The 23,582-nt window shown below is 41.3% G+C and overlaps 4 protein-coding genes across 4 annotated transcripts; 3 read left to right on the top strand and 1 right to left on the bottom strand.

The window, feature by feature from the left end:
* Positions 1-493: 493 nt before the first annotated feature.
* LOC131267717 (phosphatidylinositol-binding clathrin assembly protein LAP) lies at positions 494-6,919 on the bottom strand. Its single transcript, XM_058270658.1, has 14 exons — positions 6,145-6,919; positions 5,257-5,399; positions 5,109-5,184; positions 4,796-4,816; positions 4,144-4,368; positions 3,830-4,023; positions 3,627-3,763; positions 3,359-3,527; positions 3,008-3,284; positions 2,815-2,943; positions 2,625-2,742; positions 2,453-2,555; positions 1,429-1,518; positions 494-873 (listed from the first exon to the last, which is right to left on the bottom strand). Exons 1-14 carry the CDS (start codon positions 6,272-6,274, stop codon positions 649-651), a joined length of 2,037 nt encoding a protein of 678 aa, XP_058126641.1. The 5' UTR covers positions 6,275-6,919; the 3' UTR covers positions 494-648.
* A 393-nt stretch (positions 6,920-7,312) lies between these two features.
* Positions 7,313-9,425, top strand: LOC131263213 (probable arginine--tRNA ligase, mitochondrial). Its single transcript, XM_058265379.1, has 3 exons — positions 7,313-7,421; positions 7,508-9,024; positions 9,085-9,425. Exons 1-3 carry the CDS (start codon positions 7,380-7,382, stop codon positions 9,236-9,238), a joined length of 1,713 nt encoding a protein of 570 aa, XP_058121362.1. The 5' UTR covers positions 7,313-7,379; the 3' UTR covers positions 9,239-9,425.
* A 274-nt stretch (positions 9,426-9,699) lies between these two features.
* Positions 9,700-10,628, top strand: LOC131265512 (uncharacterized). Its single transcript, XM_058267786.1, has 3 exons — positions 9,700-9,840; positions 9,919-9,963; positions 10,029-10,628. Exons 1-3 carry the CDS (start codon positions 9,828-9,830, stop codon positions 10,172-10,174), a joined length of 204 nt encoding a protein of 67 aa, XP_058123769.1. The 5' UTR covers positions 9,700-9,827; the 3' UTR covers positions 10,175-10,628.
* Positions 10,629-11,139: 511 nt separating this feature from the next.
* Positions 11,140-22,311, top strand: LOC131263521 (cytokine receptor-like). The gene is made up of 9 exons (XM_058265729.1): positions 11,140-11,618; positions 16,250-16,331; positions 16,414-16,571; positions 16,664-17,571; positions 17,678-18,423; positions 19,268-20,439; positions 20,511-20,750; positions 20,819-20,948; positions 21,030-22,311. The coding sequence occupies exons 2-9, from the start codon at positions 16,259-16,261 to the stop codon at positions 21,077-21,079; spliced, it is 3,477 nt and encodes a 1,158-aa protein (XP_058121712.1). The 5' UTR covers positions 11,140-11,618; positions 16,250-16,258; the 3' UTR covers positions 21,080-22,311.
* Positions 22,312-23,582: the final 1,271 nt, after the last annotated feature.

The raw sequence follows: 23,582 nt of genomic DNA, 5'->3' as shown, positions 1-23,582 counted from the left end.
TTTCACAATGAAGAACAAACAGACGATTAATTTCTCCATACATATTCATAGACGGCAATTTGGAATGCATGTTCATTTTGCAACGTCTCCACGAATAACCAAATGGTTGTAAACTAAGCTATTAATTGCAAAATGTCGAAACAAGGAAAACGCACCAAAAATTGTTGTCAGCATTAGGCTCTTTTCTGCTCCAAAACGTTTTAGTTTAACGTTTGGTGTACAAGCATCTGAATGTGTCGTTCAGCAAGGCTGTGCAGTTTCATGTTTGTTTGTTTTTGTTTCGTGTTTTCTTACGTTTTTTAAACCCATTCCGCTTCGACATTGTACAATGATAATTACTTTATACACAGAAACTGCACAAACGACAAAGTGTTTTTGAAGGGTTTTTTTTACACACGAACTTCTAGATAAGAATTATGTAAAACAAACGTGCTTTAAATTCTCTAGCGTTCGCGTACCTCCTCTCTTATTGCAACAGTGTATTATTTGTATGATATACTACTTATTTTTTCATTACACTTCATAGTAAACTTTCGTAACAGTGTCCTTATTAGCTCTGGCATTTTAAGGTGTTTTTTTTCTTCATATGAACCCCTCCGCGTGGTTCTGGGGAAATTGGATGAGCGTTTATCGTGAGTAGGTGTATATTTAGAGCGCCCCGAAAGGATCCAGCTGAACGTTTCCGGCTCCTGTCATACTGCCAGGTATTACTGGAACTGATTGTTGCATCGCCGGTTGCATATGCATCCCCTGTTGACTAGGTAGGGCCGATTGCTGAGGCGGAATGCCGGTAGGTATCATTCCGGGAGCAATCACCGGCGGGGCGCCTGCCATTGTAGCACCCATCATTGGCCTAATCTGGGTCATTCCTTGCTGCGAATGGACAAAAGGAATAGCAAATCAGAAATCTTTGATGTTAAGGCCTCTTTTTTAGGTCTGGTCCCACAGTCCCACAAACTCGACTCAAATTGTACACACAATAAGAATGGAATCATTTCATTTCAACAATCACACGTTCATTTGAAAAGATTTTTCTAGCTACGGCTGTCCTTGGCTGGAATTTTTAAGCAAATTTTGATTCTATTATAAAATGTGCCAGTTAAGCAGGACATCGGAAGAAAGCAAAAAATCATCACTTGTTGACTGATAGATGTTGAAAGTAAACATTGATTTAGAAGCGGAATACACATAGCTTTAACATGATTTGTTGCCTGATTGAAAGTAATATCGGTCAACGCATTAATTTTAGCAATATTCTACTATGATATCTCAACAAGCAAGCATGAATATACCGTTGGAACAGAGTCACATTTTCAAGTGAACGAATTTAATACATTCAATTTATTAGCTTCTATTTGGGTAAAACACACATCAAACAACTATACGAAAATGGTTGAATTAAGAAAAAAAACATTGAAAGAGGCTTACCTGAATAAAATATGCTGGCACTACAGGAAGGGGAGTGTGCGTGCTGGGATGTATTGTGCTAGGAACTGGAAAAACGGCCATACCTTGTGCCTGCCACAGCGAACCCAATTTTCACCCGAATGTAAATAGGACAAAACATACAACCCAAATGCAAGCAAACCATATATCAAAAAATAAGGTTTACGAATTTGATATATCGCAAGAGAAGTGTGCGTACATACATCCGAATACACACAAATCGCACATTTAGCGGCCAAAAGGGTTTGCCGTGGGTGAAGCACATGTCATGTATCAAACAAATAAAGAAGTTTTAAAAAAGGAACAGGAAAGAGGAACACAAATCCACCGAAAAAAGAAGAAAAAAAAACAAGAATGAAATAAAAACAGAATTAAATAAGTTACAAATTGATTAAAAGGAAACAAATGATACAATATCTATGGACAAAGTATTTACATTGTCAAACAAACAACTTATTGTTTTAACATAGGTCCGTGAAAAGCATGCGTTCGTAAGTTAGCACAATTGATCAAGACACCATTTAGCAAAGTCTATGGAAAAGCTACAACATCCTACAGATTAAATAGCAAGAATTCTGAAGAAAATGCAGTTGTAGAAGCAAACGTTTCCTATCATACGCTACTGTATGGGAATGTTGACTAACTTATGCTTTATTTGTCTTATTTACATCTGTCTCAAATAGAAAAAAATCCAAAGGCTTCATGTCATTGATTTGTCGTACTATTTGTCGGGGAAAAAGATGCAGTGTTCGCACGCCGTGAATGTAAATACACTTGAGTTAGAAAATTAAAAATCGAAACTAAGGGGATTTTCTTCTCTTTCACAAATTACGTAATTTACAAGTATGCTTGGGTAATGTAAAACGTACGGGGAGATATTATTAATGACTAGCAGATTACTAACCAACTTTCAATTGTCAGTCTGAGTTAATGATAGTGGAAAATCATGTTACAAGAGGTTAGATAAGCTAGTACGGTCAGCTGTTGGACTACGTTATTTGTTTACCATTGGTTTGTAGCCGGTCTGATTGGTAGCCGGTTGTGGCTGTGGGGACCATCCAGCGGAGCCAGTTTTGGCCGATGTTTTCGGGGAGCTCCATTGTATGTTCCTTGAAAAGGATGGGAACATAGAATAAGCGATCTTCTTTCGAAGGATGTATACGATCTAGAAAACTCACTTTCCACAGTTTGACTTGTTTATAGTCAAACTTTCAGCTAACGATGCGAGTGAGCTATCCAAGTCTCCGGTCAATACTTTTCCAGGCTGGGTGGTTGCCGCAGGTGGCGCACTGGCTCCTACGGTGAGAGACGAAATGTAACAGGTCGATTTGCGTGTGTACCCACCACCCTCAATGCAATATAACTTACCATTTTGTTCCAATCCCCCGAAAACGGACGTAAAATTGTTATCCGACACGAATGTGTCACCTGCTGTAACTGCTTGCCCAGCAGACGTCATTCCAGCAGCTGGTGCACCAGCCATAGCTCCATTGAATCCTTTGATAAAAGCGACATTTACTTGTAAGCGCTGCCCTTTTTGAAATATAAAACATCAGTTTACCTCCATTGCCCATCCAATTGTTGGCACCAAACGCATTGACCGATCCGACCGGGACCGCGCTAGTCACGGTTGGTGCCGGTGTGGCAAAAACATCCGCAAATGGATTGCCCAGCTGTAGCAGATCATCGGAAGCGCGGGACGCACCAGCTACTGCTTGTGGATCCAGTGCTGGCTTCGGAGCTTCGAACAAGTCGACGATATTATTTTGACTAGCGGTGGGCGACGACAGGAACGGATTGGTTATTGCTGTCGCCGTGGTCGGCGAAGAAACTTTCGACTGGAATTAGTTTTTAATACAAGATCAGAGGTTTTAGAGCATGAGAGCAGTTTGAGAGCGTTCCACAATCTTACCTTGTACTGATTCATCGCAGCTTCTTCCTCGGCAAGGGCTTGTGCCTTTAAGCTTTCGTCGATCATGCCGTTGGTAGGGCTATCAAATTTACTCGATTCTGCAACCGTTCCAAACGAGGAACTGGTGGAAGCGAGAGCATTAACGCCACTTTTGACATTCTTTTGATTGCTGTACGAAAGAGACAAGCAAATGTGGCTAGTTATTTAGCTATCTGCTATACGCAGAGAGAAGCATCATGTAGAATGCTAAACATTCCGCCACGTTTACCTTGCCGTTTGAGTTGGGGTATTTGCTGCGGATCCCTTTTTGCCCTCCAGCGCTAGCAAATGTTGCTCAAGTGCGTCCAGCAACGAACTTGGGGCTTTGGTCAAGTCGGGCAAATCGCCCTTATCAATGCCCACATTCTGTAAAGATTGCCGTGTCAATACATTGATGAGAGAGTCAACCAAGTTCGAGGAACCAAAACTCACCTCCGCCACCTTAAGGAACTCTCCGACGCGATCCATACGAGTTAGAAACTTTTTGTACAGATCCAGTGCATCGCGGCATTGCTTTTTGTTCATGTCGAAATACTTTTCCAACAGATTAATAATGCCATCGTTGTAGCAAGCAAACAGCCGTATCAAATCGCGGAATAGCAACAAGAAGCACATGTTGATAACTCCTATCGTTAGCCGGTTATTAAAATAAAGAAAAGGAAAAATTGAACAAAACAACGGAAACCGATAGTGAGCCTCCAATTTTAGGTGCATCTTTCTTGTCATCCTCCAACGCTGCTTCTTACCGTTCGTGAGATCGTTTGCTGTACAGTCAAACTCGAGCAACGAATCCAGCTGAGCCTGCAGTATGGGTAAGGTCTTCAGTAGTTTTTCGGCGTGCATCATGCGCAGCGAGCCCTCTTCCTTGCCACGTTTCATTTTGCAAAAATCGAACGCCACGGTACGGTACGACAGCGCCTTTTCGTTCAAATATTTAGCGTACCGTCGTATGAACGGAGACATATCGTAGCCTGAAAAAATTAACGAGTTTGGAATGATTTCTGCCAAATAAATCACATCGATGTATGAAGGCTAAACAATCGAGAAAAAAAAAACAAAATACCAATAGAAAAACTTTGAACAATTGAATTCAATAAACACATTGCAAGCTTAACATTTCAAGCTGTGTACATTACTTCCCATTCCTAATGATACACAAAATTTAGCTTAAAGATAATCAAATCATAAAAAGGCTACTCACAACATCCGTCTTATATACATCACCGAATGTTAGTTTAATGTTATTTAGAATAAGAATGAAAAGAGATATTGGGGAAAGTTGTTAAACAATGGTGCCTATTCTTCATTTAAAAAGACAAATCGTCTTTAGCACACATTTTATTTAGTAGCCATGACTATCAAACGACGAAAAAATATGAAAGAGGAACAACTACTTACCCATTCGAGCGCCAACGACACCTACAATTTTTCGCGAATGACAATTTGAAGGTAGAGAGATGGTTAGTCGGTAGAGAAAAAAAAAGAAATGGTTTAAGGCATTTGTTAGTTCGACGTTGCTAATGTTGCTCTACATAAGCAGCGAGAATGGGACCTCACGAAAAGTGTTCCATATTGTATTCTGATCGGTAAAGGTCAGTTTCGGTTAGAATTTGTGTAAGTAATTGATTTTAGTATAATGTTGTTGGGTAATTTGTCTGGTCTGCGGAATGTTTTATGTACGCTCTGACGGGTCCTCTACAATGATATCTACCTTGCACGCCACCCTTGTCGAGGAAATTGTTCAGCTGGAATGACGAGTTACTAGACGCCAGATATTGTATAAATCGCTAAAATCAGAAGATGCAAGTTAAAACTAAATTACTACGAATGTTCGACGCAAATTTTCGATAGTATTTTACCTCATTGCCATAGGCCAGCATATGATGGGTTGTGATAAGTGCCTTGTATACCACGACCCAGTTGGCATTCTGCGACCGTTCGATTAGTAACGTGGCCAGGTGCGGAATCGAAACGTTCGGTTCGTTGGTGCAATGTACCAAATCTTTAAAAAAATACATACGAAAGTTTATGAGATGCTTTGTCAGCCAGTTGTTTGGTTCTAACTAAATGGATGTGGGCGACGAATCCTGTATCTGACATTGCCCATGGTAGCAATCATTGGAAAGAAGCACTATCAAGAGAGTTAAAGCAGCATGCGGCGATAAAGCAAAAGAAATGTTCTTGTCGTTTGGGACATTAAGAGTGGGCAGTCAACATATGCATGTGGTTTCCATGTATCGTTATCGTTCAGAGGGAGGATACCAGTGCCAGGCTCGTTACTAGCAATAACTCACTATCTTTTTGTATTCTGTTTCTCATTTCTTTTCATGATTGTGTTCTTCCAACAATCGCTAGCGAGCAGTGGCTTTTTACATAAGTATCACAAAACGTATTTACAATCAAAGTCTCTAGCGAGGCAAAAGAAAAAAGATTATTTTATATTCTTGCACTTGATGTTGCGCTGGCGTACAGCGTGCCCCTTACGCAAGGACTTGTCAGCCACGGGCAGGACGTCCATGCTGGAGCATCGTTCCGAGTTTGTCAATGATATTCGACCGCGTAGTGCGAAAAGCGAACATAAAATTTGGGGGCACCAAATGTCAATAAGACAAATCCAAATTCATCGAGGCCAAGGGTATCCCCACTCCCCAGCCCCCAGAAACTGCTCTCACTGACCGTTCGCTATCGTCTGATTGCCAGCAGATACAAGATTCGTCATTACTCTAGATCACGATGTCAACACTTACAATCGAGATGCTTTTTCTTGGGGCCAATCATTTCCTCTGTGGTCGCTTTGCACACGGATTTGGCCAGCCCTTGTCCAGCAAGACTGTGCCGTGCAGCCAACAACCTGTCATTGATCGTTTGGCCAGCCATGTTGACTACGATATCCTTTTTAGCTTCCCCGCTGAATCAACGCCCAGTCGCTGTCCCCTTCAATAAGCACTTTTCTAGAACTGGATGTTTTTTTCACTTTCGTGCTTTTCTCCTGTTAAAGAACAATTCACCTTACACTGTGCCCTTTTTCCAAACTTTGATAGTTCAGCGACACTACTGCTCTCGATGTTCACGCACCCGAAATTATGACACACGTAATGACTCACACATACATACACACACTAGCACAAGCGCACACCTGCACTGCCACGGAATTTTTAGGCAAAAAAATTCTCGTCAATTTGCTTTCTTCTTCCAAAACATTTCAATTACAACTTATCATGAATTTATTGTAACGCGGCCGTAGGACGTACTGGCGTGGCTGGCGTATTAGTTTCGTAATGTTCACGGTAAAAGCGAATCAACAATCTGTTCTATATTCTTCTTCTCGTTGGATTCGATTCGGTTTGCGAACGAAATGCCAATGCAATAAAATGTGAACACGGTTTCTCAGCTCACTCGGGCGAAGATGCAAGAATTCCGCAGGGTGCAAGATAAGTGTTGCCACGAGAATCCGACGGAGTAGAAATTTTGTCCACTAGTTACCCGCAAAGCAATGCACGCACGCATACGTACTAGCGCCGCCCGTCGTGTACTCAGTATTTTTCAATCTAATTTGTTCTTTTCATTCTTTATTTTAAAGATAAAAAACGAAAACGACAAGTACGGTTATGAGGATGGGTCGACTTCTTGCCACAAATGAGTAGAAAGGACAACGTTGCACTTGCGTTGCGGTTGTCAAGCTGTAGAACAGGTCCGAAAGATATGAAATATATTATTTTGCCTATATTTCAATGGATTTTATGGGAGCATCAACATAACCATGCATGAAAATCTCTAAGAAATTAGCCTATTTGTACAGGAATATGAGCAAAAATGTGGTTTTTGTGTGACCACAACAATATTAATCGTTTCTACAAACCTTGGGCTAATGCAACCAGCTGATCAGATGACAACTGTGAGTATAACAGTTATTCATCGGAATGTTTACATTTGGTATGTTTTCGGCGTTACGGCCCGCTCTCAAGCTCAACGAGAGGCTTTAATGGCTATGGCTTATTTTTACAGAAAGCTGCTTACAGAAAAGGTGAGTATTAAAAATGTTGCGCGATTCAACCCTTTTCACCGGGCTAATGAGACTTACTTCAAACTCGTTCTTTGACTCTATTCAAGGCAGGCCGATTACGTGACCTGAATGTTCCTTTGCCGGTGTCGGCACTCAAGTTTACTTTCCAAAAGACAACCCAAACTCCAGAGCTGCACGTACCACTCCATCATTTAGGTGAAGCATTTCAACAAGATTCATCCAATACACGAGAGTTTTGTAAAATTTTAAAACAAGACGAAAACTGTGATGAGGCAACGATTCAAACCACGGCGGGAAAACGATGGCTGAAATGTGTGCTCAACAAAGACACATTTATTTCGCAAGCTCTAACAAATAGCCCGTGCTCCAAAGAAAACCCGCCTAGTAACACGATCGTGGTGGAATTCAGTTCTCCGAACATAGCTAAACCATTCCACGCTGGTCATCTACGTTCAACTATAATTGGGAATTTTATATCAAACATTAACGAACATCTCGGAAATCGTGTAGTTCGCCTGAACTACCTTGGAGATTGGGGCACACAGTTTGGATATTTAGCTCTGGGAGTTCACTTAAAGGCTCTTTCATTGAACGAAATCAACAAAAATCCTATCAAGTGCCTATACGACGCTTACGTTCATGCGTATAATGTAGCCCGTGATGACCCAAAAATGCACACCGCTGCCATGGATATATTTGCTAGCATGGAACACGGAACAACAGAAGAGATGCAGAACTGGCAAGAGTATCGCGCATATACCGTAAAAGAGCTTGAAGATCTATATCGAAGGCTAGGAGTTCGTTTCAGCAGCTATGAGTGGGAATCGTCGTATAGTATGAATAAGATATCGCACGTTTTAAATGCGATGAAAGACCGAGGCATCCTGCACGAGCAACTCGATGGACGCCTGGTGATTCAGCTTAAAAATCGTACCGTGCCATTGGTGAAAAGCGATGGAACAGGAATGTACATTTTAAGGGATGTTGCTGCACTCATGGATCGTCACGTTCGATATAGCTTCGAAAAATGTTTGTACGTAGTCGAAAATGGACAAAACGATCATTTTGTATCATTAAGCGGAATAGCACATGCGTTCGAACTTCCTTACGCAAACGATATTGAACACATAAAATTTGGACGAATTCACGGTATGAGTACGCGACGAGGGCAGGTGGTATTTTTAAAAGATATTCTACATGAGGCCCAAGAATTAGTACTGGAGAAACAGAAGGAATCTCCAAACACTAGAGCGAACGCGATTCACAATTCAGATGTTTGCGATATACTGGGAGCAAGTGCAGTTATTATTAATGATTTGAAACAACGACGTATGAAGGATTACCAATTCGAATGGTCAAAAATTCTACAAATGGACGGAGACTCCGGTATCAAGCTACAGTATACTCATTGTAGACTGGTTAGTCTTATACGTGCCCAAGCATCGGATGTGGATGTAAACTCCATTAATTGTGCAGTTCAGTATTTACCGGAAGCTGAGGCTAGCGAAATAATTTGCCAGCTAGCCAATTTTGAACCAGTCTGTCATCAAGCTCAAGAAGCAGCCGAGGCGTGTATTCTTGTGGCTTATCTATTTCGATTATGGTAAGTATGCTACTGTATGAAATAAGTAAATCCAAATTATATACTTAATTTTATTTTTAGTAAATCGACAAACCTTGCACTGAAAGTGTTGCACATCAAACATGAACCCGATATACAAAAGCGGCTCCAGCGAATACTCCTCTTTAATAACGTTCAAAAAGTTCTTTGCACAGGCATGGAGTTATTGGGATTAACACCACTCGAGGAAATGTGAAAAAACTTACATAGTTTAGTGTTTTGGGAGGTAGATTGAGTAAATACTAAAATACCTATCGCCAACAGAACCTTGGGGGGGAAATTGTGATTCGATGACAAAGCTGTAGTCATGAAATTAAATGAAAGAACTGAAATAAAATATAATAAAAATCAAAGCCCTAATCAATAAAAGCTATTTCTTGAGCGCCCACCTACGTTTAGCATTTTTGATTGAGTAACATTTGTAATTACAATTTTAATTAATTAGGATTAATTTAACTTTTGATTCAATACTGATCATTTTATTTAGTTAGTCAGGTCAGTATATTCAATAACATGGCAAAAGGGATAAATAGAAGTTAACTGTATGATTTAGCGTACAACACTGTAACAAGAGTGCGCAAAATCAAAAACTCCAAACTATACAATACCAGATACTTCTTGTCAGGATGCTGTGTGCGAGCATCATTTTGCTATGATCATTACGACGAGCAGCTGAAGTGGTTTTGTTATGTAGTGCGTTGAACTAAAATCTACTCTTTTTAACTTTTTGGACGATTTCAAGCTTCAAAATTGTGCATTTGCGCGGAAATCGTATTATACAGAACATGGCAGTCGGCGGTAAGAAAGTTTGATATAATTTCAGCCCAATACAGTATCACATGTTGACAAAGTATTTCTCGGGTTTCATCTGTTTAGGGCGTGTTACGGGTCGTCTCGGGTATGGCAATGGATACTCCGATGGTAAAGAGAAAACGGATTTACAAGTAAACTTGCAAAACATTACATTACATGTTGTGGCATTTCAGGACGTTCGTACGCGGGCATCAACGAAGAGATAATGTACGTGAGCATAGGAATGGGAATTATTATTGCCATTCTGATTTGCATTGCATTATGCTACATAGCTCGGGAAAATTGCAAAAACAAACGGGAATACTATATTACTGCTTAGAAATGTGACCATTCGGTAGAATCGGATGAATGTGTTGTTTAACAGCTAACTTTGGGTTTATTAAATGCTTTGCTATTTACTAAAGTGTGTCAAAACATACTACGTCGGGTTGGCGCCATAGGAACATTGGTATTTCCCCAAGCTTACTGATGATAACGGAAAAGTCTGTTTATTGCAAAACAATAATTACGAAATACGTATTGGTTCCTTTTTATAAATTATACACAGTTAAAACGGTGCTGGATAGTTTCAGCGGTACAATGTTATTACAATTTATACAACTCAAAGTAGGGGAATCATATGGAATATAATAAATTGTTAAAATATGAGTAAAATTAATGAGAAGGACTGAAGCTGAAGCATGAATACAAGGACCCTGTTCCTGCCAACCTGTAGACACGTTGCTGCAAATGAATGTAATAAATGTATGAAAAATGTAAATGTAAAACTTAAATAAACAGGTTCATTGATTACGCTTGGTGGGAACGATGTAATTTTTATCTAGGTAAAATCTAGAAATATTGTGTTTTTTTGAGGGTTATGCACTTGCAACGTGTTGAGATAAGCGTTTTTTTTATAATACGAACGAAGCCCTTCGAAGCAGAAACATATCAATCAAGAGAGGGAGAAAGATCGATTAAGCAACAAGTTTCAATCGTATTTCTTAGAAATTTTATCATAATATCACCTATTTTGTAAAACTTTTACCGTCAACACGTTTTTAAAGAAAAACAGCTAATGTATTTTTTCGTTGTTTAAAATTGTTGTGCCGCCTCCGATTGACGCACACTATCAAAGCGGACCGAGAGGCAGAAAAGCATCGCCAAGTTCGTGTGATGTAAATTTTGACAGCAGTAGAGTAGCGTACGTCAGTGAGGTCGGATCGCTAGCCAAGAGGAGTCTCGCAGTGTCGCTGTCCTCTTTCAATCGTTTTATTTCTTGGAAACAGCCAACGCGTAAGGCGTTTCCAGAACACAGGTTCTTTCTAAAATATATAGTGTGGCTTGTAGACTGTTCTAAGCGCCACTGTGAATATAGCGATTGAGCTATAACGTACAAAAAAGTGCTGGTAAACGAATTGGGAAGTAATGCACTGAGTGAATAATGCAGTAGCAATTGCACTTTTTCATACACTTGTTGCGTACCGTATTAGTTCTTTCTCGGTAGATTATTGGTGAATTATATCCTACAAGACTTATAATATCGTGAAATTACGTAGTGAACCAAAACGTTAAAAATAACCACAGAATTGGAGCGCTAGCTTCTCGGAACGCGGTTTCGTCGAAATTCCTAACTATTTTTCCTGGAAGCGATATAAAACAATTTCTCGGAATCGTCTGGTCTCGGTGAGGGGCGTGTGATGCCGCGGCGAGGATAGTGTGTGCGCGGTTTACATCTGCCCACAAATAGAAAAAAAGTAACGAAAAGCATTACACCAACACAGGTAAGCCCCAGTTTGACAGAAATAGCTAGGCTTTTCACAAACACCAGCGCGTACTGGCGTGTGGTGGTAACTGACCGGGTCGATTTTGTTTTGATTTCGAAGAAAACATCTCCTCTCCGTGTATTCGGTGGCAAACACCGATTTTGTCCCTTTTTTCATTCTCTTATACACCCTCGCTTCGTGACTCCTGGCTGGTTTGGCTTGTATTGCATGCTGTGTGGACTTTCCAAAAGCTTCCATCCGGGACAACTGGAACATATGTCGAGCAGATGATTCTTTTTTATGTTAACCAGTACACAAGGATCCATAGGACTTACATTTTCTCAGTTGCCTGGAAAGCAGGCGTGGAGAATTAGCGTTTTTTTTCAAACGGGAACACATGCACATCCTTACGATGGAACTGTGTCTTCTTTCTTAGACGGCTTCAACAACTCGCTACAAAAGTGACAAAAAAGTGATCGATAAACCATTACTACTATTACTATTACCACTACTATTAGTTCAACCATGTGTATGCACTGTATGAATAAAGATTTACGTACGATCAACTGCATTCCTGAGTTTGCAATCAGTTTGCAAGTAACTATACAGAGTTTTTGTTTTACCATACATTTTATTTGTGATTGTAATCAGCAATAATTTGGCAGTAGTAAGCAAAAATTTGGTTCAATTGCATTGAGTAGTGTGAAAAAAATTATAAACCCCAGGCCCAAGCCAGGCTCGGCCAAGGCAGTACAAGTTCCACCCGCTTGTAATTTGATAATCTACGTTTTCTATGCCGGTCTCTTTTTGTAAGAAATGGATCTTCATTTCCGCACCCTGTTCAACCGTCTATCGTGTTAAGAACTTAAAAAATGCTTAGAGAATGTGTGTGAATACTTGAGCTACAGTTTTAACATTTTAACCACTTTATTATACCAGAGGTTCCACACATTTTGGTTAGATAAATAGCTTCATACACAGCTTGCGATAATTTGTATTTTTTTCCTCCCGTCGCAACTGGAGATTGCGTGACGATAATTGACATTTCGTAGAAACGTTTGCCTTTCATTGCCACTCGGTTCGTCTAAATTTTTGTTATGGACCCTAGCATCCACGTGCACTTCGTCGCTGCTTTTATTGTATATGCAACGAATCAAAGAACTACATTGAATTAATGAAAGTTAAACAAAATATATAAAAACAAAAACATGGATCTTTGGTTAATTTTTATTTGGCATAATTTTGGATATGAAATATTACAATAGAATCGCTGCCGTGAAAAACCTCTGACTTTCAATCTCTTTGTACATATCGTTGGTATTGGGAATGATGTAAAAGTAACATAATTTCCTTTCGGAAAAGATACTGAAAGGTCATACAAATAAATGGTAATTTTCGAGAAATCGATTATGTGCATTAGAGCGTATGAAATCGTGTTCTGTTATTTGTGTTGAGTTTTACGTGGATGATCTTAACAAGCAAGTTGAAATGTTAAATAAACAATTATGCACTCTCCACACTACCACATCGAAAGCAAAAAGCAATTATTACTGAAACGCAGTTCTAAATACAGCAGCGGGCTGACTCTCATTTGTTTTTCTACTAAGAGAACGATTAAAAAAATCAGAGAAAAAATATAACTGACGATAAGCGTTGAGTCCCTTTCGATAACCTCCCTGGCTGGGTAGCTTATGCTAACAAGCCTCCTTACAATATGCTCCATCATTCTAAGTCCTTCGATTTTCACCAGCTTTCCAATTGGGGGATGACCCAGCAGCTCGAACAGCTCGTCGTTCCATCTACTTCTTCAAGCGCCATCCGCATCCCCTATTCCTCCGAAGATCGACCGTATCAGCTTACGTTAAAAAAAAACCAAGTGCTCGTGGATCTCTTTCCAGTAAGGTCCATGTCTCATGTCCGTAGAGCACAACGGGCCTTACATATTATTGTATAAGGGTCTGGTAGAGCGTCAGTTTGGTTCACCGGCAAACTCGACTGGATCGCAGCCACTTGCGTAGACTACCAAGGCTTTGTCCGAGTCACATGTGACTTGAGATCCGAGCTATAAGAAGGAACCGACGTCCTCCAGGGTGTCTTCGGCCATTGTGATACAGGAAAAGGTATCTGGGGTTATTATCCCTAGAACCTATTCCCTGCATGTACTTAGATTTTGACGTGATCTGGAGTACAATCCGATGAGCCTCTGACTTAAGTTCAGCATACTTTCCCGCGATGGTCCTCTTGCTGACCGCAATAATGTCAATATCGTCTGCGTAGCCCATTATCTCTCGTATCGATGCCTACTCGCCTCATTACACCTTCCAAAGTCACGTTGAAAAGGAAACATTAAAGGTTTTTCCCTTGCCTCAGTCCTCTCCGGGAGACTAATAGAAAGAACGCGACACCACCCCGACCCTTAAACGTGTTATAAACGATTGCAACTTTCACTTAATAACAATTGTCTAACACTCATTTCACTCATGTGAAACTCAATTAAACTTGTCTAAATGCGAAAAAAACAAGCAAGTTTGGTTGTGCAACAAAAATTTCACTTAACGTAGCAATGGCTACAAATTTATTTCAAAGCAATGGAATTTGTTTGATTTTTGCTCTACTAGGGAAGGAGCTGACAGTATAAAACTATTTAAAATGATCGTTAAACATTTTATGCGATGCAACTTCACTCGCATTAAACTAAACACTACGCTAAATGAGTATGATTATTAATTTTACAGATGAAATTATATAGCTCATTTCCAATTCTGCATAGTTTGTTCACCGGCTCATCATTGCTGGTTGACAGTTAGCGTTAATTTGATGTGAGTGGTGTAAACGAGTGATGAGTTCGGAAACTTTCAGTCCTCTGAAATGAAAGTTTCTGATGAATGAAAGTTGGTGTCATCTATTTGTGCACCTTTACGGAGGAGCACATCACATTGCGCATAGTCGCCCTACACAGTCTTATCAGCTTACATGGAAACTGAAACTCCTTCAACAGCATCCACAGCTGTTGCCGGTCAATGCTGTCGTAGGTCGTCTTAAAGTCAATAAAGATGTGTTGTGTCCTGCCGTGGTCGATCGTCTCTCCTTGAACCCGGCTGTTTTTCGGTCTGGTGCAGCAGCAACCGTTGGAAAAAATTGTAGTTGGCAGTTGGAATGGTAATACCACGGTAGTTCTGGCAGTCCAGCCTGTCACCTTTTTTGGAAACTGGTGCAACGACACCAGTCATTCAGTTTTTTGGGAAAGTTCTTCCTGCTCCCAAACTTTGCCTATCACCTTGCCAGCAATTTCTACCAAAAATGACAGTGAATGCAATATTTCGATGCTTAACCTCCCCGTTTGGATCTTTGCAATGTTGCAAAGAAATACGCATAGAAATATTGCAATGACTGTCATTTTGGGTAGAAATGTCAAATTTTACTTCATTGCATTGAAATATTGCATCCGTCTATCCTCAGCTTTATAATATTCGTACGTACAGCAAAACTACTTCTTTCGGTATGCGAGTCGGAGTATATCCTCCTACGCTAAGTCGAACAATTTGTTCCCTTACTCGTAATCAGAGGCGTACCGACTCTTCCCGAACCGCTGGCTATAGTAGCCATATGTCCACCCGCCGTCCACGGGAGGGATAATTCCTTCCGTTTGTCAGGACCCAAAAACTCGTGATCCGCTTGATTGACTCAACCAGCTAGGATTTGTCTGACTTGAGCTCCAGCTCGGCGTCACCACGCGGTCGTGCCGTAAGGTAACCTTACTTTCCGCTAACTATTTCAGGAACCCCGTGCATTGCTAACAATCCGCTCTGATGCACTGCCGAACTGGAACTGGTACAGCAAAACGCTCGCGAAGTTTATTACATTCCGTTTTATGTTTTTTACATCCAATGTAATGTGGCGGCTGTCATTTGACAGTTTTGACAGCACACCTAAATGATGTGATCGGATGAAAACCGATACGGCTTTTGGACGGACCCCGTATGGGATCTTTAGACGGCAAGGTGTTAAGTTTCCACTTGCATGAAAGACCTCATGCAAGGATGGGACCGGGTAAACGTCATCGTACCCATATGCCCCAAGTGGTACCCCAAGTTCCGCGTCCATGCTCCTATTCATAATGTCCCCATTTTAGGGTGCTCTTCGAAGTGCTACCTCCACCTTCCAACCACCTCCCCAGAGCTAGTGAGCAGTCTACCATCCAATTCTCCCGGCACATTATTTTGCGTTGTTTGTTCAGTCGTAATACTTGTTGGTTCGGATCCTCCATGAATCTGGCATGACAGACGCTCACAAAGCGCCCACAGATCATCCCCTGTTTGTGTGAAATTATTTCTTGGAATTGCCTCCTTCCACATTTTAATGTAGATAAGATCCTACTCGGCTTCCTACCTCCTTATCATAGAGCAAATAGTTCTCATGTTACGGAGTACGCACTAAGCGGACATTAAAACTTGTTTACGTAGCAGCAAAGAACAAGGCCAATGTTTAGACTTCTAGAGACGCAACTTTCACGTCCATCCTCTAGACTCTAGAGTCTAGACTATCGACAAATAGACAAAACATCGTTTGGGCATAAGAAAAGCAGTGTAAATATATGCACAAGCAAACCATTGATCGAAAATCAATCTTGTACCATCGATTTTTTTTAGCATTTCAAAATGATGCCCCGAGTAGTTTTTCTTGCTATGCTGTGTTCGCTATACTGCGTTAGCGAAGTTTCTGCACAGGGATGTAAGTATTTTAATTACAGGCCTTCCCTCATTCAAGACAATTTGTTATTTCTCCTATCTGTACTCTCATCTCATTACATCAGGGATTTTCCCACAAAAGGCAGTTTACCTCGAGGTGAACGACACGATTCGATTACAATGCACTCTCAATATGCATTCCCTCAAAGCACGAGGAATGAACAGCAGTTATCTAATGTTTTATACCCAATCGGACATCCCGGTTCCACGGGAACAAGTGAAGGTAAGTAGTTAACCCTGCGCGAACATTTGTTAGACAAATCCGCACAAAATATTTAAAATTTATTTACGGTACTTGTCTCCAAACCGTTGCAGATCATAAACTCCACTACCATTGAATTTACGGTGGATCACGCGCAACCAAGCGCCAATGCGTACACTTGCAAACTGAATGACACCTGGGGCATCGCGATCCGTACCGTCTACGTCGGGCACAAACCACAGGAAGTGAAGGACTTCAAGTGTCGCGCACCGCGCTGGAAGGACCAAATGGTGTGCACGTTCACACGCGAAGTAAATCCGGTGACGGTGAATTATACTCTGGAGTTTCATTTTTATCCCGCAACACAAAGCTTAGCTTGCGCGCTGAAGGACAAAGAAGAGACGAATATGAAGGAATGTGTGATCGAAAATGGCTACAGGCTCATGAACGAGTACTACTATTTTACTCTGACTGCCAAGAACGAACTAGGCTCGCTAAGCCAGGACTTCGCCATTAATCATTTCGATGTGGTTATTCCATACATGGATGATAATTGCTCCGTGGAGGCTATCTCTTCGAACAGTGCTGTTTTAAAATGGAAGAAGTGGTACAAATACACTCTTTTCAATCGGGATTTCATCAGCGAGGTAAAGTTACTTTCCATCTATGATGACAACGTTTGGCAGAATGTGAACAATGAAGGCTTGGAACTTCACAACATGGAATATGTGTTGCCGCTGCGCGACCTAAAGTACGCGGCAACCCGCTACGACGTGCGAATCCGGATGCGCACAAACTCATCCGAGCAGGGAGACGATATGTGGTCTAATTACACGAGCTGTCTGTTCACCACGTTGCCCCGGAGGCCGGACATGCCGCCTGATGTGGCCGTGGGCAGTTTTGAACACTCCAATGAAAAACGCCTGTTTGTGTATTGGCGAGAGTTAGACAAATGGCAGTATAACGCGGCCAGCGGATTCTACTACGAGGTGCAAATGCATCGTCAGGACGGCACAATTAGGTAAGTTTACTGTTATGTTGCCTTCAGAGTTTGTGTGTTAGTAATTAGTAAAAATATGAGATTTCATTTCTTGATTTTAAACATAAATCTTTAATATCTCTCCTAGAACATGGAACGAAACCATTGGTATGATCGCCGAAGAACTGTCACCCGATATGGACTATTCCTTCCGCATTCGAAGCGCCAATACAGAAGGCACGTCAGAAAATAGCAGTGTCGTGTTTGTGCCGAGCCAACGCCATCGTCTCGCTAAACCGACAATTGAGAAGCTGCTATCCGATTCTGGCGAATTCACTCTCTCGTGGAAGCCACCTTCACGGGACGCATCGTCCATCACTAGCTACACTGTGTTCTGGTGCAAAACGAACAGTAACTCCCCGAACGATTGCAAGGGATCGATCAACTTTACTACCGTGCCCTCGAATCAGACGACCTTCGTTTTGGGCAACGGCGGTGTGGCGTTGAACTTTGCCGTTTCAGCCAATGCCGACCAACACTCGTCCGGCATGGTCTGGGCCGCCTGTACGGCAACGCACAAGACCGACATCGGTAAGCTGAAACCGATCTTGATAACAGAAACAGCTTCGTCTTCGATACATCTGCAGTGGAACACGGAGTGCGGTGATGTCGTGCACACAGGATACATGATCTTCTACTGTAATATCAATGAGCCACGCATGCAAGACTGCAAGGAGCCAGAGCTGTCGATAAACGTGACCAACAAAAATCAGCATTCTTATTTGTTAGAAAATTTGAAATCATACGCAACGTACAAAATCGAAATTGCTATGTACTCGGAAACACACATCGGCCCAAGGAGTGAACCAGCTTTCAATACTACCAGAGAATCGGGTGAGTTGCAGAAGATTGTAACAAAACTGCCTGTGTATGAAAAGATCCGATTAGTTCCGGGGATATCGCGGCCCAAAAAATTACAACTTTTGAACTTCAGGAGGGTGAGCCATTGAACAGCTAGGAGCAATGATTCGGAGTGCGCCCAATTATGCACCGATTGAAATTGTTGTACTTTAAGTATTGCATTTTTTCTCTTCTTCTTGGCGTGACGACCGTCATTTTAGTCATGCCTGACCGTTAAGGGCTTACAAGACTTTTTTCCTTTAAGTACGTGGATAGTCAGTCCTCTAGTACAGGAGAGGGTACGGTCTCGGTTGGAAATCTCCAACCCACGCCGTTGAGGCAGAGAGCCCCGGCGCTACCGCTCGGCTATCGCGGACTCCCGGATAATTATATATCTGGTAATCTGTACTAAAGAAATATTTGCTACTGTCTGTATACCATCCGCGAACAATCTGCAAAGAGTTAGAAGCGGATCGTGTAAATAATTGTCTTAATAACCGAATCACAACATGAGCTTGCTACAGCTGGATAGTGACGTGAAGTAAATTGACGAATTGACTCATTTTAAATAGAAAAATAATAGTATGGTCCCAACCGAGACCGGACCCTCCCCTGTACGAGAGGACTGACTATACACGTACAACAGGGAAACAAGTCTCGTAAGCGCTTAACGGGCATGACCAAGAGGTCGTTACGCCAAGAAGAAGAAGAATAGTATGGTGTTTTTCTTCAATTCTTTCATCATGGTAGAAACACGAGAAGTTGAAATCAAAATTCCGTTTACTATTCGGCATTATGTGTAATACTTGCTCTTATCTTTGTGATCTCTACGATACAGCTCCTTCGCAACCTCGGAACCTGACGGTACAAAATATAACGAAGAATAGTGTTACCCTGCACTGGCAACCTCCGCTGCAGATTAACGGAGGCACGATGAGTTATGAAATTTTGTACAACGGACAATCGCACAAACACAACCTGGAAGGCCCGTATAATAGAGAGGTGGAGAAAACGTTGGATAATTTGGAACCATTTACGGATTACAATATAACCGTTCGGGCTCACACGGTGGCCGATTCGCCCGTCAGCAATGTAGTGCATGTGCGTACGCTTCTTGGTGAACCGCAAACCATTGATCAGCCTAGCACAAACAGCACCAGTAGTTCGCAACTTACGATCGGATGGAATCCACCCTCTAAACCAGCCGGTTGTACGGAATTCTACGAGCTGAGGATCACTAGCAAGGGCTACGTTACCTACCAGCAACGCCGGCCTGGATGCCAACTGCGACAGGCAATTTGCCAAACACAGGACAGCTTCAAGTACGAGTTTTCCGTTCGAGCCGTAAACGTGGACATTGTCGGTGAGGAGGGGGTAGCGTTTACGAACCTTTCCTGCGAGGCGCGGTGGGAAGTTATACAGATGCGCTGGCCGGCACTGAAGCACTACGTCGCATATGATGAATGCGGGACTGATGCTTCAGGCACCTATCACCACGGCAATGGCTTCGCTGAAGGCGACATGCCTCCACACGATGTTCGGCTACTTTACGGTGCCTGGTCGGTGCCGTTGGCACATTGGTGTAACGTTTCAGGAAAGAGCGGAATGGTTCTGCCGTTAGTGATTTTAGGAAGCTTTATTTTAGTTTTCGTTCTTATGAGCTACTCGGTCGTAAAGGTGAAGCACGTGCTAAAAGTGCAAGTGATCATTCCCGATGGGCTGAACGATCTAACGGGGCCTTCGAAACCGAGCTTCAACGTCGTCAGTGCCGGAGGACTAATTTTTGCCGAGCACGGCACTATCAGCAACTGCACGAAGGACGATGGCTACGCAAAAGAGCAAAATCAATGTCTGCTGCAGTCATCCTCATCCTCCGGGGGAAGCATTGGCGATCTGAGTCGGGAGCGCTCATCACCCGATTTTTGTAGCAATAGTGCATGTTGCGAAGAGGATAATACAAGCTTTTACGATCAGGAAGCAGAGCGACAGGATGAAGATCTGGACCACCGGGTACGTTATTTCTATTGCAATAATGTTTATAATTAACGCCCATTTTTTCCGTCTCAAAATATCTTAACCAGTTCGGCGACGATGCATCGGACACGATCGACAGCAACCATTTGGATGAACTGCAATCTCAGAGTCACTCGTCGCCGAATGGAGGAGCAATGATGGACCGTTCGTTTGGCAATGTGAACAAAGGATGTACTTCAGGGACACCACCAGCTTTGCTGATGATGATGGAGGGTGCTGGTGGTACACAAAGCAATCCGACACCAATGCCGGTCACATCCGGTTACGTTCCTGCCCCTGCGGTCAATGTACGTGGATGAATGTTGTGCCAGAGAATATGTATTGGTGATTGATTCTTTTTACGATTTTTTTATAGCCCATAAAACAGCCAATCAATTCCTCCGGCTACCTGCAAATAGGTGCACTTGCAAACGTTGCCATGATGGCGCCTTCAGATTCGATGCAGAAAACATTCAACGCCAAAATGTCGGCGACTCCAATATCAGGTACGAACGAAACGATTGTTTCTCACACAGTATGCAGCGTGCAGCTCTTAATAATTCTTTATGCGTGTTGTTTTTGTCCAGGATATGTTACACATAAGCAACTGTCAGATTATGGGCAACATTTGCAGTAGAAACCTACCGTGGTAGGAACCGGATGGTGCGTCCAACTCCTGACAACTATGATGATGTAGCATTCTACACCAAAACACACTCCATGCATGGTGTTCTCTATTTTCCTGTCTTTATCCACTGCGTGGAATCGACTGTGTCGGATGGAGCAGTTCGGGAGGATTTTAAAAAATGAACTAATAGTGTGAAGAATCGGAGAGAGGTGGGGCTTACCGAGGCAACGTAAGACTGCACACTTTTTAAACACACAGATACACACACACACATACACATATACAATCAATCCTGCAACTATGATAAGAAATCCATTGTTGATGTCGTATTATGAATCACCTGGACTACATCGAATCTGCAAACGGATGCAAGGTTTTAATTTTTGACGTATTTTAGAGCTTTCTGTTGTATGGCTAACGAGTTTTCACATTGTCACGTTTACGTCCAATACTTCAGCCCAATTTTTTGTATTATTCTCTTTGTCCGTCCGAATGAAACGACGTAAGCATTTGCTGAAAACATGAACCAAATTTTAGGAAACCGAAAATTGAACATTCAACATACAAAAGTCCGTTATCAACATATATCAAAAGACCCATTCATCTATTTATTTTAAATGGGTATCCATGTTGTGTGATAACCAGTGTGGACCTAAAAATCGTTGTACTTCTTCGTACTGTTTTTGTTGAAAAAGTGGCATGTTTTTGCTCATACAGCAGGGTGGAATGATGGCTTGATCGCATGTAGTGAATGAAAACTTGCTTTCAATAATTGGTGCGGTAATGATTTTCGTAGTTTAATGCGATGTCCCAATTTTATTGATAGAGCCAGAAACCCCCGCAAACGGAGGAGAATATCCTATGTGTACCTGTATGTGTTCTATGAATGATGTATGCCGAGCTTGATATAATAGTGTAGAGTTATTAAAACAATAATGAACCCACAAGCAACAGGGTGATGGCGTTTGATCAATTTTCTTGTTGTCAGGTGCATATATATACATACATGTATATATTAAACATATATATATATATGAGTGTGTATGTGTGTAAATTAAAAGAGATAAGATGTTACACGCTCCCCTTTATCTCACAAGCTCCAGTACACCCTCAGCTACTCTTACCTTTAAATCGTTTTTCATTTATAAATTACTTATTATGTGTAAAGAAAAATCTAGAGTGAATGAAATAAAGAAAATCGGCAATGAAGCCCCCACACCTTCACAACCCTTAACCAATCGAAAGAAATACGATTTATATGATTTAGAACCATCTACTTCTTAAGTACAGTTGAATAGTCTATGTTTTATACTCTCACGTATTTTCGGTATCATCTAGTATATCTTGGCTAAAAGAAAAAATATATACTTCTGCAGCCTCAGCAGCGGCGTTATAAGTTAAAAGTTATAAGAAAATCCCGTTTCATTAACCATATACACATACATACACATTCGCTTTTTCATCTTTAGATTAACCGTTTTCATCTTCTTTGTAACAACGATGAAATTACTCTCTTTGAGGAAAACTGAAACTGTTGTATGTATCGAGTACAGTGATGGCATTTGGTTTAATTTTTCATTAGAATATATTCGAAGTTGGCAAAAAACAAGCTTATAAGTTTATTCTTTGTGTCCATTTGTTTACATTTATTCTCTTTTGTGTTCTTACAAACAATTGGTTTTTAGCATTATGAAAAACGAGAAATTTCAGGTTTAATTTATGATTTAATGAAAGTGTGAGGGTGGTAGGGGTGGATGGGGTAATACGCACCCCTTAAGGAAAACTATAAAATTTTCTAACAACTTGGATCTTGATTGTTGATTTTATCACTGAATAGGATTCATGAAGGTTCAAACTAGTTACCAGTTCAGGAATGTTTGCTTTTTTTGCTTAGAAAAACGTATTTTTTTCAGTTTTGAAAAAGTTCAATTTTTGATCGATCGATCAAAACTCGATTTGATCAAAACGCACCTTTGCTAGGGGTAATACGCACCACAACAAAGAGGCAATACGTACCACAACAAAGGGGCAATACGCACCATAACAAAGAGGCAATACGCACCACAACAAAGAGGCAACATCCACTGTCAAATAAAGATAGTTTGTTTACAAACTGGTGCATTTTACCCCGACATACTGGGTGCGTATTGCCCCCATTCATGGTTGAACACATATTCATCTAAAATATGAGTAAATCTGCATACTTTCCGAAATTTTCATGAACAGTCTCAAGCACTGATTCTCAATTCACTAAATTTCGTATTCCTCGTTGGTAAATATCGGTTTTTGCACTTAATATTCCTTAGCGGAATGGTATGTCACATTATAACAAAAACTGTCTGAGCTGAGAATGATTTTGTTTTGCGTTTATTTCGCGTTTCTGTTGATGTAGAGCTATCAAACTCACAGGGTGACCATATTTCAGTTTGATCTTGCAGGGTGACTACTTTTTACGCGTTGAAATCCCGTTTTTCAAGGGAAATGGGAAAGGGTGCGTATTGCCTCAGGGGTG

This window comes from Anopheles coustani, chromosome 2 (assembly GCF_943734705.1).
Source record: "Anopheles coustani chromosome 2, idAnoCousDA_361_x.2, whole genome shotgun sequence".
Taxonomy (NCBI): Eukaryota; Metazoa; Arthropoda; class Insecta; order Diptera; family Culicidae; genus Anopheles; species Anopheles coustani.
The sequence above is the reverse complement of the archived record's forward strand: the minus strand, read 5'-3'. Positions and strand labels throughout refer to the sequence as shown.